Source organism: Sus scrofa, chromosome 13 (genome assembly GCF_054392235.1).
Source record: "Sus scrofa isolate SSC_HxYL_T2T_F1_AM1 chromosome 13, Sscrofa_HxYL_maternal_Yorkshire_Landrace_v2.0, whole genome shotgun sequence".
NCBI classification, from domain to species: domain Eukaryota; kingdom Metazoa; phylum Chordata; class Mammalia; order Artiodactyla; family Suidae; genus Sus; species Sus scrofa.
The window spans coordinates 60,983,754-61,003,401 of NC_139395.1; the positions used below are offsets into that span (position 1 = coordinate 60,983,754).

Genomic DNA, 19,648 nt, shown 5'->3' on the forward strand with positions numbered 1-19,648 from the left:
GACCAGATTATGACTCTTTTCTAGGGCTTTCAGGGGTTATCAGAGGAAAGAAGGGACAAAATATCATGAAATACTTCAGGCATACAAAAAGTATGAACAGTCACATAATGGATACCACATGCCCATCACCCCACTGAAGAAAGAAGACTGTACAGGCCCAGCTGAGGGCCCTGCAGACCATTCCTCAATCCCGGTCACGGCCCCTTTTCCCCCCGATGACCATTATTCTGGTGGTGTTCACCACTGCATCATTCCCATCGCTTTTCCTATGAATGTATAAATATCTACCAATGACATACAACATTTTGGCTTTAAGATACTATTCGACATTTCAGAATATATGGATATGTCCTACAACTTACTGTTTCTCCCCCCTCTATACACTACATTTTTTAGACTTATCCAAGTTGATATATTTAGCTCTACTTCAGGGTATCTTTTTAAAAGATTATTTTCCTCCTGACTCTTTTTTTTTTTTTTACATCTTTTTTTTTATTACTCAAATGAATTTATCACATCTGTAGTTGTATAATGATCATAACAATCTGATTTCACAGGATTTCCATCCCACAGCCCAGGCACATCCCCTCACCCCCTAAACTGTCTCCTCCGGAGACCACAAGTTTTTTAATGTCTGTGAGTCAGTATCTATTCTGCAAAGAAGTTCAGTCTGTCCTTTTTTCAGATTCCACATGTCAGTGAAAGCATTTGATGTTGGTGTCTCATTGTATGGCTGACTTCACTTAGCATGGTAATTTCTAGGTCCATCCATGTTGCTAAAAATGCCAGTATTTCATACTTTTTAATGGCTGAGTAATATTCCATTGTGTATATTTACCACATCTTCTTGATCCACTCCTCTGTCGATGGACAATTAGGTTGTTTCCATGTCTTGGCTATTGTAAATAGTGCTGCAATGAACATTGGAGTACATGTGTCTTTGCGAGTCATGGTTTTCTCTGGATAGATGTCCAGGAGTGGGATTGCTGGATCAAATGGTAGATCTATTTTGAGTTTTCTGAGGAATCTCCATACTGCTTTCCACAGTGGTTGCACCAATTTACAATCCCACCAACAGTGTACTAGGGTTCCTTTTTCTCCACACCCTCTCCAGCACTTATGGTTTGTAGACTTTTTGATGATGGCTATTCTGGCTGGTGTAAAGTGGTACCTCACAGTGGTTTTGATTTGCATTTCTCTAATAATGAGTGATGTTGAACATCTTTTCATGTGTTTTTTGGTCATCTATATGTCTCCCCTGACTCTTATAATAAACCATGCTCAGGAGTTCCCGTTGTGGCTCAGCAGGTTAAGAACCTGATATTATCTCTGTAAGGATGCAAGTTTGATCCCTGGCCTTGCACAGTGGTTAAGGATCTGATGTTGCCACAAGCTGTGGCACAGGTCACAGATATGACTCAGATCCAATGCTGCTGTGGCTGTGTTGTACGCTTGCAGCTTTAGCTCCAATTCGACCCCTAGCCTGGGAACTTTCATATGCCACAGGTGCGGCCCTAAAAAGAAAAAAATAAATAAATAAACAATGCTCATAGTAGAAAACTTTAGAAGGTCCTAATAATTTACTTTTAATGGGAAAAAAAGCTTTAAATGACCTAGTATTTCCTGAAGCTTTTCTTCCCCAGTTACATTGAGAACATACTTGGTAAAATAATTGCCTATTGTGCTATTTTAAGTTGAAACTAGAGCATGAGTATATTCCCATATGTAGTTGCCTTTCAAGTTGTATAGTATTCCATGAGATGAAAATACTATAGTTTGTTTAACCTTTCTAGTCTTGGGCATTTGGGTTACTCGGAATGTTTGCTATTGTGAGAGAGATGAAGATAATCATGGATACATTTTTCACACATTTTTTAAATTATTTCCATAGAATCATTGTACTTTCCAATTCACTGTACTACCTCTGAGCTCTCTCCCAACAAAACAAACAAACGCCCAAAGGAAGAGACTGGGGCATCTCATAAAAGCACAGTTCTGTTGATATGTCTCCTAATTACCACTGATTCATATCATTGGTCCAAATGGTAAAACACACACATCAAAACATCACACCCATGCCAGGTGAGCTACTACCAGAAACAAGTTCAAGCCACAGGGGGTCATAGGACATAGCCTTGACAAGCTGCAACAGGGAAACAGGCTTGTCTCATGAACTACAGAATCTAGAAGAGTCCCTATAATAAAGACCATCTAGACGAGTCCATGGGAAGAAAAGGGGCCAAGGAGAGAAAAAAGCTGAAGTCTGTCGTGATCAGCTCTATAACCTTGTACCCTCTGAGCCTCACTGACCCACTCATAAAATGAAGATGGTAATGGCATCTTATTTTTTGGGTTGAGAGTGCAGTGAAAAAGGGCTGATAAAGCCCCATTCAACACCAACACGATTACTCTTTATCCCTATCATCATTCTTGCTACTGCCATTAATAGTCAACAGACCGTTCAACTTTTCTATGAGTGGTTTCCATGACTAAGAATCCCATGCAAAACTATGAATAATAATAATAATAATAAAGCAGAATCCATCTATGGGGACAGGAATAGCCCCTAAATACTTACCATATATGGGCACACCTGAGAACCTGGTCCAAAAATCAATTCACATTGTTTATTCACGTTGTAAAGGAGGCCTGGCAGTTGGGAAGGCAAAGGGTAGGGTCTGGATTCAGGTTCATTAAGCAAACACTCGCCGTAACCAGTGCTATGGAAAGTAGAAAAACAAAGCTGGTGAGGGCATTGGATAAGATGTGATGGCAAAAGACTCCAGCAGACAGTGGAAGCCCTTCTGCCGTTTTAATGGCAGAGAAGATGATTTCTTTTTTGTATTTATTTTATTCTTTTCATTCAAACTTGCGTCTGGGAGCTGCATTTCGATTTCTGGTGTATATTTGTTTGTGAAACCACTGGCTATGCATGCAAAATAACTGACAGCAAATACATACCTGTTCTAGCACTTATCACATTTCAGGGCAATTATCTATTTATTTTTTGCTATCTTCTCCAATAGAGTATAAACTTCTTAGGGGTAAAGATAGTCTACGCCTTTTTTCACCCGAGCATGGGGCCCCATCCGTAGGAACAGTAGGAACAAGTGTTTAGTAAAGAGATGCTGATTAGATTGGTGAGTGGAATCAATGACTATGATAAGAAACACTTTAGATCATCTACTTAAAACAAAAGCAAAAACAAAACGGGCAACCTGCCAGTTTTGGGACATTTCAGCAAACATCTCTTCTGCAAAATTCACACCCGGTGAGTTCTGATCAACAAAACCCCCTCTTCCCTGCGGCTGGAGAAATATACACCCAGTGACCTTGGGACAATCACTTAACCTTTTGTACATCTGGGAGAGAAGAGCAATAAATCTGTGACACAGGGATATTGCATAGTGTAATTGGCTCTTTGTGCAGCCTGGAGGGAAGCTTAACAACAAAAACAAAAAACAGAAAACAAAAAAGAAAGAAAGAAAAAAGAGGAGAGAAAGAGAGATAAAGAAAGAGAGTGTTCTCAATGGAGCAACATGGGGGTCCATGTAATTTTCATCCACCCGTATAACATTCTCTGGGGGCCTCTCACTATCTTACACTTTCCCGTCCAAAATTACTAAGTTAAAAGCACATAAACATTTGTGGCCTTCCTTCATCGTGCAATCACATTCACGGTCCCTTCCCTAAGACCTGAACTCATTTCATAGCTTTACCAAGAATGAAGCAGCATTTACGGATTCTCTTTAGGATCCCAACCTTTCCCTTGAGCTCAGCCTGTAATCTTCTAAACTCTGGCGAGGACATGAACTATCCAGATGTCAAGAGAGTATTTCTTTTTCCCTCCTCCCAAGGAATGTCAACAAAAATAACAACTCAAAAGGAATTCTTGGCTCTACATTTTCTTTCCCACAATTAATTCACTACGTGGAAGGCAGAGACTAGTCTGAAAGCTGGGCTCAAAGAAAGTTCAAGTCTTACTCTAAAAATTCAGTGATATATTTTCGACTGCACTTTGACCACATCCAGGGGTTGGTATAGAAGTTCAACGTTGGGGCCATGACATGCTGGGGGCTCTTAACTCCTTCTTCTTTGCACTTGTTGTTGTCATCATGAGGCATGTTGAACCTAAGGCCGAGAAGACAATGATTAAAAAAAAAAAAAATCAGTAAACACTAAAGGATGGAAATGTTATATTGATTCGAGAATGCATCTAAAAGAAAAAATTTAACTGACTATTGCATTATGGATAATCACCTGAATCCTGGTGATTAGAACAAAATTTACTAAATGATTAGAGTTAGAGAGTAGAATAAAATATACTTCTGACCCAATTTAATGCAAAATACCTTTAACGTTAAAAAAAAATGTGAATTGGGCCATTATTTTGTTTAGATGTATTTTTGGGGAATTGCAGAAGCTCTGCATGTGCTGCAGCTGCTGCTAGAATACAATAGTTGGAGTTCCCAATAAGCTGTTAAAAAAACAATTTACAGTCCAGCACTTGGCCAGTTATGATAATGCTGTACATATAAAGCATCAGTCAAGTGTCACAACTTGAAGCCAGAAGCTTCCTCATAAGAGGTCCACGGTGGGTCTTGGCATCTCCTTCTTTTGGGGTCAGGCTGACAGATACTACAACCATGTAAGTATACCATTATAAAGGTATGCAAAGTCCATGCACAATAAAACCCATTAGGAAAAGCTGCTAGCATGAAACCAGAGGTGCGCCAATTCAGCTGGCTTAACTCAGATGGCAAACAGCTTCATGCTTCATGCCAATGACAACTGATTGGTACAGGCTTCCTGAAAATCTGGGCACAAAAGGATTCTTAAACTCATCCAGGTTCCACCCAAGAAAAAGCTGTGATGTAGTACTAATGTCCTCTTGGGTCTGGGTGGGAACTCAGCAGTGGCATTAACACATATTTGCCATTCTTGGCTTAGCCAGAGGAAGTGGGGGAAAAAATGGGAGGAAGTATTTCTCAATCCAGAAAACATCAGTTTGAGGACCCACGTGGCTTTCTCAGCTCAGGTAATTATCCGCTGGCTAACAAACTACAGGGACTGTCCTCGCTGGAGGTCTATTCCCCATCACAAAATTGATGTATATGATTAACTGGGCATAAAGGGAGGGATTCCCTTCGCAAGTTCATCTTGAGAAACAAAAACAAGGGAGTCAGACAAAAGCATGTAGAGCTGCTTCATATAAAAGTAAAAGCTGGGAGTTCCCATCATGAATCAGTGGAAATGAATTCAACTAGTGTCCATGAGGATGCGAGTTTGATCCCTGGCCCTGCTCAGGGGGTCGGGGACCTGGTGTTGCTGTGAGCTGTGGTATAGGTCATAGACTTGGCTCAGCTCTGGCATTGCTGTGGCTGTGGTGTAGGCTGGCAGCTGCAAATCTGATTAGACCCACAGACTAGGAACTTCCATATGCCCACAGGAGCAGCCCTAAAAAGGAAAAAAAAAAAAAAAAAAAAGGGAAAAGCTGGAATAAAGGTCTATGAAGTACATCCCAGTAATTTCTCATGTTAGATTTCCTTTTCTTTTAAAAATTTGGACCCCTCAATAATTGCCAGGCAGGAAATGAGAGATGAGAAAACGCTAACCGTCTTGGTTCAACTTAATAGTATTTAAGGGAACCAGGGAATATATATGCATGTAGAACTGAGTCACTTTGCTGTAAAGCAGAAATTATCACAATATTTTAATCCAACAAATATACTTCAATAAAATTTTAAAAAAAGAAAAAAATAATCATTGATGCTAGAGTCCATTTTCTTAAAACAATGACTGCCCAGGTTTCTAAATGTCAGATGCAGAGTCAATGTAATACCTATATCAACAAACCTAATTCAAGCAAAGCTTTCAAAGCTTCTTTGTTTTTCTCTGGTGCAAAGAAGCTGGTGTTATTTTCCCCTCCACCGTGACTTGATAAAATCCCATCTATTTCCTCATATAAACAGAAAACTTTTTCTTCATTCAAATGTCAGGCACATTTGCTTATAGCAGGGGTTGTATAACAATAAATATTCATTAAGCACTTACTAAAAAATAATTACCAAGACTTTTTTAGCATCCACAATGCACCAGGCAGTGTGTTAAATGCATTTGATGCTTTATTTCTTTTAATGGCTTATTTGACCCAATGATTAGTGTGCTACTACTAGCCACATTTTACAGAAGAGGAAACTGAATTGTAGAGAGGTTTAACTATTTGATGAAGGTCACAAAGCTACTAAGGGGTAGGGGGTGGGGGATCTGGGATCCACTTCAGTCTGATTCTAAAAGCTCCTGTCTTAAACTACATAGCAACTACATTCCCTCCTGTGAAACAAATTGAGGAAGAACTGTCAGAACACTGAGAAAGGATTTCTTTCTGTATCCAGGAGAGACTCAATTACCTCCCTAACTCTCCCTAACTTAGATTCTTGGTGTCTGTGAAGCTGGTACAGAGAAGGAAGGAGCTTTTTTTTAAAGCATCCTATGATGCTCAACAAACACGAAGTCAGTTGCTTTATCCCTGAAAGAGCTCTTAGGTTTTATACTATCTCAAAGACATGACTGTTAACAAATTAACATTTAGTTTTGCAAAAGGTTGTTAGAAAATTTGCTGCAGAGTACAGTAGCAAGAAAAAAAATTTTTTTATTTTTTTATGGCCACACCTGAGGCATATGGAAGTTCTCAGGCTAGGGGTCGAATGGGAGCTGCAACTGCAGGATCTATGCCACAGTCATGGCAACACCTGATCTGAGCCACATCTGCTACCTACGCTACAGCTTGTGGCAACGCTGGACACTTAACCCACTGAGTGATACCAGGGATTGAACCCCCATCTTCACAGAGACAACATCAGGTCCTCAACTTGCTCAGCCACAATGGGAACTCCTTTTTTTTTTTTTTTTTTTTTTTTTTAAAAAGGATTTTCACTTTTCTTAAAATACAAACAAAGCTATGAGACACAATAAAAATAATAACTCACTAACAGGCTAGGGACACACGTTTTGTTTAAACAACAGCTCACATCATTCACCAATTATTTCATTTTTTAATTCTTGACACATTTGATATGAGGTGCATAGGTGCTGTTTCCATCATACAGGAAAACACACAACATATATTTTTCTCAAGTCAAAGAGATGTTATAACAGTTCAGTCCAGAATGTGGGTACCTGGTGCCTTCTGACTTCTACCATGGAGCTGAAACGCCAACATCATAGGCTCCTATGCCAGCATTAGCTACTAGACTTTGGATAATTTACCATCTCTAAATAAAATGCAGGGAAACAATAATATCTACTTTGTAGGGATTATAAAGATTAAGGGAGGAGTTCCTGTCATTCATGGGTCAGCAGAAACAGTCTGACTAGCATCCATGAGGAAACAGGTTTGATCCCTGGCCTTGCTCAATGGGTTAAGGATCTGGTGTTGCTGTGAGCTTGGTATAGGTCGCAGACGTGACTTAGATCTGTCACTGCTGCGGCTGTGGCGCAGGCCAGTAGCTACAGCTTCTATTCAGTCCCTAGCCTGGGAACCTCCATGTGCCTCAGGTGTGGCCCTTAAAAAGAAAAAAAAAAAAAAAAAAAAAAAGATTAAGGGAGACAACATAAATGAAAGGTCCTAGAACAATGTCAACAACATTTTTTGTGTGTGTAGGGAGACATCTGTTAATTGTGAAATGAGGCTTCTCTATAGGTGAAAATATTTCATTTCTGCTACTCAAAATTCTTACTTTTTTTAAAATATCAACTTTACAAACTAAAGTTTATCTAAAATGAATTTTATAATCTCTTCTGTTGGAAAGGAATTAATAGGGAATTAATTATATTTCTTTAAATAGTATATTCTTGTTAGCCATTATTTTGGGTAGAAATGTTAATCTGTTCATTACACAAACTCTTGCCCTTTGAATACATTCCTGCTTCTCTTTCTCTATTCCCATTTCTGGGGCAGGAAGAACTGCCCCTTTGAAATGCCACCCTATTCCTCATGGTCATATCTACACTTCCTATTTAAGGGTCTAAAGTAATTTACTAGATTTCATATAAAATAAATAAGTGAAAATCCCCCAAAGATCTGTTAAAATAAGTTTGGGAAAACTGAGTTAAAAAAAATTAACACTTTTATACAGGACTTGTCAGAGCCTTAACTTTATGCCATTTGGCCTTAGGACTCCAGGCAGAACTAAAATCAGAAAAAAAATTTTTTGAATCATTGGACTACAAAATCTCCATCCCCACTCCCCTGCCACCATGGACCATTCTCTTGGAATCAGTGTTAGAGTCCTTTTGGAAATACTGGTGGAAGCAGCAGTTTTCAAACCTAGTTCCAAGAAACCCCTGAGTTTCATGAAGGTGTTTCAGAAACCAAAAGGACAGAGAGGTGACTGATTAAGTAGGACTCTGATCAGTCCCAAGGGCTTAGTTGAAAGTCATGCCTCTTTTATTCTCTAAATACTGTACATCTAACAATATTTCCTTTGGAGAAAGAAAGGAGGGTATACTCTTAAAATATTTTTGAAAGATACTAGTTTTAAAATATACTCATTATGGAATTCCCTTCATGGTGCAAGAGAAACGAATCCAACTAGTATCCATGATGATGAGGGTTTGATCCCTGACCTCGCTCAGTGGGTTAAGGATCCAGCATTGCCACAAGCTGTGGTATATGTTTCAGAAGCGACTTGGATCCGATGTTACTGTGGCTGTGCTTTAGGCCGGCAGCTGTAGCTGGGAACTTCCATATGCCGTGGGTGTGGCCCTAAAATAAAATAAAATATACTCATTATATGTTGAACTGAATTAGAGATACCTCTATATAAGCATCTTGCTTTATGCCTAGCATGGTACACTGCACATAAGGTGCCTTCAATAAACATTTGCTGAATGAAAAGCCTGCTTAATAGATGATGTTATCTCTAAAGGTTAACATCTGACATGCAGACTGATCTATAGCCATATTATACTAATGACATCTTTTGAGAAAATTACCTCAAAAAAAAAGAATTTAATCATTCTAGAAAAAAAAAAGAATGCAGATCTAAAATTGAATAACTCTGAGGGAATTTAGATGACTCTGTCCCATATTCTAAAGAACAAATAGGAAAAGTCAATTTCACAATGACCAGATGCTTAGTGACCAAAATTAGGAAATGTTTTCTTCTCTGGAGCTTTGTTCATTCTTTTCCCTGAGAGAGAGATAGCTCTGTTCCTGGAGGCTAACATCTGAATGACAGCCTTGCATAAGGAGAATCAGGAATGATGTGGTTTTGGGAAATCCTATGAGCCAGAGCAACTTTGGAAAACCCTACTAAACAAAGGTATTAAGTCAGCAAAGTTCGCTAAGCTGAGAGACCCCCTGCTTCAGTGGAGGGGGCAGAAAGACCTTTCCCAATAGGAAAGGGGCGTGTTAGACAATGTCTAGAAAATGTGTACAGTTAAGCCACAGCCGTGTGAGTTACGGCTGAAGAGGGTACACTGCTTTACTTGGCATCTTGAAGGCAAACTCATTTCTCCCAGTTAGATTCGAAGCTTCCCAACCCTGCAAACTCAGCCATGCCTGGAGAAGCATTTTACGCCCTTGAAGTCAAGCGAAGGCTGACTGATGCAAAGAAACACAAGTTTTCGGTCACTCTGAATGAAATGAACATACGAAAAAGAAACGTACACGTGGCCCAGTTCATGGGCTATTGTAAAAGCTGTACTCAGTCCACTATCTTCACTAATAGAGCAGCTTCTGTAGGGATCACAGATGGTTCCCAGTTCAGCCAGACCTATGAGAAGGAAAACAACAACAACACAAGGATTTACTTTAAAAGGCATCTGTGGCTTGGAAGAAAAACATGTTGTAAACTGCCGTAGCCAGAGAGGATACGCACAGTGGACTCACCTAAGGTATCACATTTGTCATGAGCTCTGCAGATATCCTGCCTGAAAGCAAAGCAGACTTAGGGCCTTGACAACAAACAGTAAATGGCAATACAAGCAAACACTTTAGAATCTTTGAGGCATTCACGACAGCACAGCTTCGGGGTGGGAGTAGTGGGGTTACAAAGAGCAAGCTAACAAAGCCAGGGGTTTGCAACTCAAAAAAGTTGAAGCATCACTGGCTTACAGATTAAAAGCTGCAGGAAGAGGTCACCTTCTGTCACAGGGGTAGCCAAGGCCAAGTGGAAACCTCTTTTTCTCATATCTTGAAGCTGGTGATTCTAGTTTCTTAATGAACATCCTGAGAAGGCTCTAAATGCCTTTATGTTCCTTTAAGAGCGTTTGTGACCCTAATGGAGTTCCCGCTGTGGCGCAATGGGTTAAGAATCCGACTGCAGCGGCTCGGGTTGCTACAGAGGCATAGGTTCAATTTCTGGCCAGGGAACTTCCATATGCTGTGGGTGTCACCATTAAAAAAAAAAAAAAAAAAAAAAGAGTATTTGTGAGCATATCAAACATGGCCAATGGGAGGCAAAATTAGGCCAGCATACCTCTTCGTTGTCCCGCACAGCATTTTAAATATTTCTGAGCTAGAAGCTACCATTTTAAAATTGAGAGAATTCACATTTAAAAAAAAAATCCTTATTTCTGGCTTCTTACAGAATCACAAAAGCTGGCAACACTGAACTTACATCCTGCACAGTAACAAACAGCTCAATCTGAATGGCAGCTGCCCCCTGTATAAGTTTACCTTCAGGCCTGCCTAATGTATTAATTGCCTACTTGGCAGCTACTGGTCAGTGGTTCTCAACCAGGAGTTATTCTGCCCTCCCACCAGACTCCTTCAGAGGGCATGTGGCAACATCTGGATGACATGGTTGGCTATCATAACTAAAAGGAGGAAGGACTACTGGTATGTAGCAGAAAGAGATCAAGGATGCTGCTGAACATCCTGGTGGGCACAGGGTACTCCCTACAACACAGAATTATATGACCCCAAATGTCACCCAATTCAATTTGGCTGAATTTGAAAAACCCTGGACTAGGGGCTGGGTACCAGGACTATGACTTTATCCCATCAACTTGCCCGGAAACTAAGACTGGAGGAATAAGACATCCATATACCTCGTTACAAGGACAGCTGTATCATGCTGAATTCCACCAGGATGGTTCTTTGAATGCTGCCACTGGCAAAAGTTTTTTAACGTTGTCTGGGCATTAAAAGATATGGAAGGTCCCTCCTAAATACAGAAAAGAATTTGGTTGGTCTGTTGTACCAACACCAATCACTTATGCCATTTCGGATACAGATAGAAGAAAGAAGAAAAAAACTTTATTACCTGTTCATTATGAATCACAACTAAGTTCACAATAACAATATTAATTAAATTTCCAATACTTGGGTCTTTATAGATAGAGGCTACCTGCAACCGAGATAAATTTTTCAAAGTTAATTGTGAACTCTGTGTAAGCAATAAGCAATTCACGTCTTACGTTGGGCTCCACCTCTTTTTATGGTTCATGCAACATATGCACTATGGAGTTGTGAGTTTTCATTCCATCAACAAACATTTCTTAAAAATCTCTTTGTAAAATTCACAGATGGCGGTTTTAGACAGTAGGCATGCAAACAAGTTTAAATATCAAGGTGTTTTCCAAGGAAATTGCATTGCCACATAACTTAATGCTTCTCTGTGCCAAAACACTGGATATTAATTTTTGATCAAGCTTTTTCATCCCAACTGAAGTCCAGGATGGACTGCCATTTATAGATTCTCACACAGAACACATGCTTGCTAATCCGGCAGCTGCTCATGTTTACCAACCACTTGTGTTCTCCACAACCTGGTAACCTGCTTTTGTTTTGTTTTGTTTTCATCACTATTATGAATTATGAGAGCTAACATCCTCTGAATGCTTAAGGTGGGCTAGATCCTTGCTGAAAGCTGCATATGCCTTTGCTTTTAGTCCCCAGAGCAAAACTGAGCTATTAATACAATCTTTGCTCAAAAAATGAGGAAACTGAGGCTCAGAGAAGTTAAGCAACTTGTCCAAGATTAAACAGTGGTGAGTAGCAGAACTCTCAGCCAAGATCAATTTGACCCGAATCCATGCTTGTCACTGAAATGCTTGACAAGTCTGAATTTATGGGATCAAAATGGAGTTGTCGGTGCAAGGCCTGACTAGGTTTTTCTTTCCTTCCTCCAGAGCAGGAGAGGGCTGGGGTACATGGGACTGAGCATGAGGAAGGGGTCTGAGAGAGAATGGGGGGGGGGGGTGGGTCTGGTTGGGGAGATGGGGAGCACAGGGGGAGGGTTCACAGCGGTGGGGGGGAAGAAACCACAGGCCACAGAGAGGGGAGAAGAAACTCTAAACTGATGTTCCCAAATGGCTGCTTTTCATCCATTTGGGGAATTTATTACATGTAGATTCCCATTTAAATAAATAGGATGATTCTATTAATAGGAATTCTACACTGAGCCTTAACATGAATGAAGGCATATCATATGGGCTATTATGGAACAATCTCCAATCTTTTAAGAAAACAGCAAAATATAAAACTGTATATAAGAGTTGCTCCAGTTCTGTTCAGAAAAAAAAAGTATATTCAGACACATTTGCTTAAGAAATATCTTGAGTTAGACTGTCCAACACAGTAGCCACTTGTCCCATGAGGTCACTGAGCACTGAAATGTGGCTAGTCTGAATTCAGATGTGAAAACACACACCAGCTTTTGAATACTTAGTATGGAAAAAATGTTAATGTCAGCAATAATTTTTAAAATGATACTATTTAGATATAAAATAAGATACAGGAGTTCCTGTTGTAGGTGCAGTGGAAACGAATCCCACCGGTAACTGCGAGGTGGCAGGTTCCATGCCTGGTCTCGCTCAGTGGGTAAAGGATCCAGCATTGCCTCAAGCTGTGGTGTAGGTTGCAGATGTGACTCAGATCCCACCTTGCTGTGGCTGTGGTGCAGGCTGGCAGCTGTAGCTCTGATTTCACCCCTAGTTGGGAACTTCCTTATGCTGTGGGTGTGGCCCTAAAAAGCAATAACAGTAGTAATAATAATAATAAATCATTAAAAATAATTTTACCTGTTTTTTGTGGTGTGTGTGTGTGTGTGTGTGTGTGTGTGTGTGTGTGTGTGTGTGGCTAGCTGGAAATTAAAAGTTATATATACTTAGGAGTTCCCTGCTATGGCGTAGTGGGTTAAGAATCCAACTTCGGTGGCTTAGGTTGCTACAGAGGTGCAGGTTCAATACCCAGCTGGGTTCAATGTGTTAAAGCATCTGGTGTGACCCCAGTTACAGCATAGGTTGCAGCTGTGGCTTGGATTCAATCCCCTAGCCGGGGAACTTCCATATGTTGCAGGAATGACCATACAAAATATATATATATACCTATATTTTAAAAAATGATGTACATGGCTTGCCTTATATTTCTGTTGGGTAGTGCTGGTTGAAACATGGGCAAAAAAACTTGTCACAGTGGTTGCCTCAGGGAAGGGAAGGGGCCTGAGAGTCTGGGTGGAAGAAGGCACTTAGACTTTCTCACTAATCTTTGAATCTGTTTGATTTGTTTTTCCATCATGCAAATTTATTACATTTTCAATTCAAAATGGGAGTAGAAAAAATTCAAAATGGGCATGAGAGATTACTAAACCTCACCCCAGAGCCGCTTAATGAGAACCCTGGGGAGGGAGGGTAGAGACAGACAGCTACATTTTTAAAAGCTCCACCAGTGACTCTGATTCACAACCCACATCCAAAAGTCTTACCAGAGACTCCCATGCGGCTATGCAGGTTCAAAGAGCCCTGGTCTGGGGAACTGGACCCGCTAATGGTCACAGGCACTCTCTAAGCCACTTGCTAGCTTTTTGTGACCCTGGGCAATTGACCCAACTCCTCTGAGGCTCAGTTTTCCTAGCTATAATATGGGGATGACAATCTACCCAGTGGAGTTGCCTGGAGGATTAGAAATGATGCCTTTTTAAGGCAGGAGCACATTGCCTAACACAGAATAAACACTCCATATTGAAACCCATTATTGCCAATATCAAAAGGCAGCCAATGAATAATCTTACAGCCTCTTCAGTCACTTGCCTGAATCACTGCAATGCCAGCCCTAAACAGTCCTTCAAAGCACTGGGTGGAAACCCACTCCCCAATGGCACATCTAAGGACATCATAAATCACCTTCTTTTGAATGTACTTACAATTGACATTAAAGTTAAAATATAGTGTTGCAGGTTTGCTCCATGATATAAAACCATTCTGTTGTCTGCCACCACCATCACTTCTACAAACCGTGGATAGGACAAAAAACGTTTTGTTCTTCTGTGGGTCCTCTTTTCCCTTGTGCTGTCCGTCTTGTTCCCATAAGCAGAAAGTGCCTGTGTGGCTAAGTTGCTTTTTAATACTGCCACATCATCAGCCAGGCTCCTCCTCGCTCCCCATTTTCTCGTCCTCGTTTTTCTCTTGTCCTGACTGTGACTACTTTTGTGTTCTGTAACAAATCAGATGGCATGCATTACATTTCAAGCCACATCCGGTTCATATTAAAAATTTAATGTGACACAGCTTAAAGTGATGCCTCTGTAGTCAAATTACATACAAAATCAAGTTCTTCACGCCATGGACTCTCCATGTGAAACTCAGCATTCTCATCTAAATGACTAAGGACTTGAAATTAGCTTCCCTGGAAGCTTGATCAATGCTCACCTAAGGTATTAGAAAATCAGGCCTGAGTTTAGGGGAAACAACTGCTTATTCTTTCCAATTGGTGACAAGAGTCTGGCTGTGATTTAAGTGGTTTGTATACATTGTTCTTTGTCATACAGAGAATAAGGGCCAACAACACTATAGAGATTTAGAGATTGGATACAGAGATGCTTCACATACACGACTTTCGATATTCATTGAGATACAGTATACAGACGCCTGAAGGTGGGCAAGCTAGTAGACAATGCAAAGGATCTACAGAAAATGCATGACAAAGTATTATTCTATTACCATATTCAGTTCTTGCAAGGCATGAATGGAAGAAGAGAATCACTGCTGTTCAAGGCTCCCAAAGTTTTAATTAATTTATTTCAGGGCTCAGTAAAGGAAGTAGATTACACTCAGAGAGTATCAAGAGACAGCTGGGACTGTGATGTATAATGCCAGATAAGCTCTCCTCATTTCTGACTCTTAGACTCTACACAATCTTGCAGCTCAAAGTGTGGTCTGTGGACCAGCAGCACTGGCAATCCCAGGCGCCTGTTAGAAATAGAGATCCTCTGGCACCATTCCAGATCTGATGAATCAGAATCCACATTTTAACAAGATCTCTAAGTGATTTATAATCATGTTAAAATTCTGACAAGCACTACTCTTAAATTTGGTTGGAAGCTTGTAGTGCAGGTGAAGATATTCAATTTCAAAGTTATCAACTGCACGATAAACCGAAAAAGCATAAAAGTGCCTGCCAAAATACACTTCAGGTAAAAAAAAAAATTTCATCAGTGATCTCGCCTATCAAATCATAAATGTCTTTCAAAGCTTTAAGGCCACTAGTTTGTAGTCAAAGCAGGCAATAGAGGAGTTTCCGCTGTGGCACGGTGGGTTCAGAATCCAACTTCAGTGACTTGGAGCACTATGGAAAATCAGGTTCGATCCTGGGCCTGGCACAGTGGGTTAAAGATCTGGCATTGTCACAGCTGCTGCACAGGCTGCAGCTGCAGCTTGGATTCAATCTCTGGTCTGGAGAACTTCCATATGCCACAGCTGCGGCCATAAAAACAAAAAACAAACAAGCAACAGAATTGCACAACTAAGAATTATGCTTTCCTAAGACACAAGAAAGAAATTATTACACTAGTAATAACAACAAGAAAGTCAAACTCTAAGTAGTTTCATATTTGAAGAGCTCAAATATTTAACCATTATAAGCTATTGCTAAAAAAATCAATTTAGGCCAAGACGTGTTTTTTGCCCAAGTTGAGTGTTTTAGTGGTTGTTAAAATAGTGAAGTCAGTCCAAACTATCAAACAAGCTATATGAGGTGCAGCTATAGATAAATGATCAGCTCAAAGCCTGGCATGTAGTAGGATTCAACATTAGACTATTGTTCTTCCAGTCTGTCTTTCAAGAGTATTCATATATGCATACCCATGCCATGTAGGTAATTAAGCTGTCATTCCACTTTTATTTTTTTATTTTATTTTACTTTTGTCTTTTTGTCATTTCTTGGGCCGCTCCCACAGCATATGGAGGTTCCCAGGCTAGGGGATGAATCAGAGCTGCAGCTGCTGACCTACGCCAGAGCCACAGCAACGCAGGATCCAAGCCGCGTCTGTGACCTAAACCACAGCTCACAGCAACACCAGATCCTTAACCCACTGAGTGAGGCCAGGGATCAAACCTGCAACCTCATGGTTCCTAGTCGGATTCATTAACCACTGAGCCACGATGGGAACTCCTCATTCCATTTTTAAATCACCAATGATTATAGAATAGATACCAGTCAAGTCTCTACTATGTACCAGATACTGAACTAGGCTCTTTTGCATGTTATAATTACTCTCAGATTGAGAAAACTACATCTATTTTACAGACAAGGAAAATAAATCTCAAAGAGATTACGTGTACTTGTCCAATGTCACATGCAGAAAGTGGTGGTATCAAGAATCAGGCACAGATGTGATCAACACTCTAAACAGTGTCCTTTCTGTCAGGCAAGACTTCTCAAGAGCTGGGAACTGAAATGGGCTCATGGTTTAGCTGACAGTTTCTAAACTGAATCTGAATTGGAAAAAAGACAGTGCCTAGGGGATATTTCCATAAACATTAGCTTTTTACAATATGTGTAAGGAAGCCACATTGAAAACTGAACATCTGGTTTTCTTAAATTTTGTTATTATAGTTGATTTACAATGTTCTGTTAGTTTCTGCTATACAGAAAAATGACCCAGTCATACATGCATATTCTTTTTCTCATATTATCTTCTATCGTGTTCTATCACAAGTGCTGAGTATTTTAAATACATTAAAACATGTCACTTGTTTTGTGAAAAATTATCCTTGCTTAATGCCTTTTGTAAATATTTTAATATTACTTATTATAATCAGTAAAGTTTCAAAGATTTTAAAGCCTTTCATTTTTCTATTTTTGATTTTATTAATTTCTGTTCTAATCTTTGGTATTTCCTTTTGCTTGCTTTAGGTTTAGTTTTTTCTTCTCTTTCAAAAAAGTATCTTAAAGTGGAAGATTAGATTTTTAATTTGAGATCTCTCTCTTTTTTTTTTTTCCAGGGCCACACCTGCAACATATGTAGGTTCCCAGGAGGGGTCTAATCAGAGCTACAGTTGCTGGCCTACACCACAGCCACAGCAACACAGGATCTGAGCCACATCTGTGACCTATACCACAGCTCATGGCAACACCAGATCCTTAACCCTCTGAGCAAGGCCAGGAGTTGAACCTGAAACCTCATGGTTCCTAGTCAGATTTGCTTCTGTTGCGCCACAATGGGAACTCCTCTTTTTTTTCTTGAGAGAAACATTTAAGACATAGCTATAAATTTCCCTCTAAGCCCTGCTTTGGATGCATCCCATAAGTTTTTATATGTTGTATCTTCATTTTCATTCATCTCAAAGTATTTTCTAACTTCTCCTGTGGTTATTTAGGAATGTGCAGTTTAGTTTCCTAATATATTTTAGTTTTCCATTTTTTCTTCTGTTTATTGATTTCTAATTTCATTCCACTGTGGCCAGCGAAGATACTTTGCATTTTTTATGGCCTAGCATATGGTCTAGTCTAGGGAATATTTCATGTGCACTTCATTTTTTTTTTTTTTTTTGTCTTTTTAGGGTCACACCCATGGCATATGGAAGTTCCCAGGCTAAGGGTCAAACTGGAGCTGCATCTGCCAGCCTATGCCACAGCCACAGCAATGTGGGATCTGAGCTACCTCTGCAACCTGCAAGCTCATGGCAATGCCAGCCAGATCCTTAACCCACTGAGCAAGGCCAGTGACTGAATCTGTGTCCCCATGGATCCTAGTCAGGTTGGTTACCACTGAGCCACAATGGGAACTCCTTTAATGTACTTCAGAAGAATGTGTGTTTTACTGCTGTTAGAGTTTTCTACAGATGTCTGTTATGGATACTTGGTTTATAGTGCTGTTTAAGATTTCCATTTATTGGTTCATCTTCTGCCTAGCTATTTTATCCACTACTTAAAGTAAAATATTGAAATTTCCAACTATTATTGTCAAATTTATTTTTCCTTTCATTTCTGTCAGTTTTTCCCTCATGTATTTCAGTGCTCTGAGATGCATATATGTTTATAACTGCTAAATATTCCTGATGAACTGCCTCTTTTATCATTATAAAATATTTTGTTAAACTTTATAAGTAAAGTGAAGTAAGCCAATCACAAAAGAGCACATATTATATGATTCCAGTCATATGAAATATCCAGAATAGGTAAATCCATAGAGATAGAAAATAGGTTAGTTGCTCAGGGTTGGAAGTATGGTGGGCACACGGGGCATGGGAGTGGGGAGAGTATTGATAGGTAATGGGTACAGGCCTTCTTTTTCAAGTGATAGAAACGTTCAACTAACTGTGATGATGGATGTGCATATCTGTGAATACACCAAAAACCACTGAATTGGATACTTTAAATGGATTAACAGTATGGTATGTGAACTTCATCTCAATAAAGCTGTTAAAAAAAGAAAAGCTGTCACTTAGTTAAAAAAAAACTAATCTTTGCTTATTGTCTTCCATAATTATTTTGATTTATCAGGTTTATTTAGAGAAAAGTATAACTGAAGTGAGAAAAATACTGAGGAAATGCTGTACAGAATTCACTCTTTGGACCCCTAAGGGGAATCATCTCTCAGAGAGTCGTGAGAGGAGACTTGGGCATGGAAAAACCTGGGAGTAAATCAAGGCACTAAATGGAAAAAAGGTACACTTATTTAAGCAGCAAAGTAGAAGAAATTAAGGCATTAATCACACACAAAAAGGAGATTTCCAACACATAACAATTCTAACAGAGATAAACCCAGAGTAAATTCTAATGTAACTGGAAGACATTACATCCACAACTAACCTGTGTATCAAAGAAACAATCAGGATGCTTTATGCGGTATAAATGCAGAAATAAAATTACTTCTTCAGAATTGAAAGCAACATTTTCTAATACATATTTCCCAGTCTTATACCCATCTGACCTTCTATCCTAATGAATTAGAATAATATTTATTGACCTAATTAGCCTGACTAATTTCTACTACATTTATTTTAGCAAGCAGTTTTGAATTTGGCATTACAACGAGTATGAGCTTTAAAGATTCAAATATTCACTGTGACTACAGATGCAGAACATTTCTACTGAAAATGAAAAAAAAGGGGGGGGTACTATAACTGGTATATCTGCTCAAAACACTTTGCCTCTGAATAGAAACTGTTAGTATCAGAGAATTATTTCCACCAAGGGATGTGAACTGTTAGGATAAAAAGAAGGTCATTCACATTTCTTCTTGGTGACCTTTTAGCATAATGGAATTGAGACTAGTATTTCCAATTTTCAATGTTACTTTGCTAACAGTTTTATCACAATGGGATACATGATGAAATTTCACCCTGGGAGAAAGCACATTAAAAATGGTCTGTCGGGAGTTCCCGTCGCGGCGCAGTGGTTAACGAATCCGACTAG

General features: G+C 39.6%; 1 protein-coding gene across 28 annotated transcripts in view; it reads right to left on the minus strand.

Moving 5' to 3' along the window:
• ADAMTS9 (ADAM metallopeptidase with thrombospondin type 1 motif 9) overlaps positions 1-19,648 on the minus strand; it is a 173,429-nt gene that overhangs the window by 126,804 nt on the left and 26,977 nt on the right. For 15 of the 28 annotated variants that reach the window (XM_084988879.1, XM_084988880.1, XM_084988877.1 and 12 more), the window contains exons 4-10: positions 14,154-14,443; positions 11,274-11,357; positions 11,059-11,174; positions 9,896-9,936; positions 9,674-9,779; positions 3,985-4,131; positions 2,579-2,720 (exon numbers count right to left, since the gene is read on the minus strand). Coding sequence is in view for 17 of the 28 variants with exons in the window: in XM_084988870.1 (XP_084844996.1) it covers positions 2,579-2,720; positions 3,985-4,131; positions 9,674-9,779; positions 9,896-9,936; positions 11,059-11,174; positions 11,274-11,357; positions 14,154-14,443 (926 nt within the window). In the remaining 11 variants the exon portion in view is untranslated. Of the gene's footprint in view, positions 1-2,578; positions 2,721-3,984; positions 4,132-9,673; positions 9,780-9,895; positions 9,937-11,058; positions 11,175-11,273; positions 11,358-14,153; positions 14,444-19,648 lie in introns of those variants that run through there. The other 13 variants (XM_084988878.1, XM_084988876.1, XM_084988883.1 and 10 more) reach the window with 4 other exon arrangements.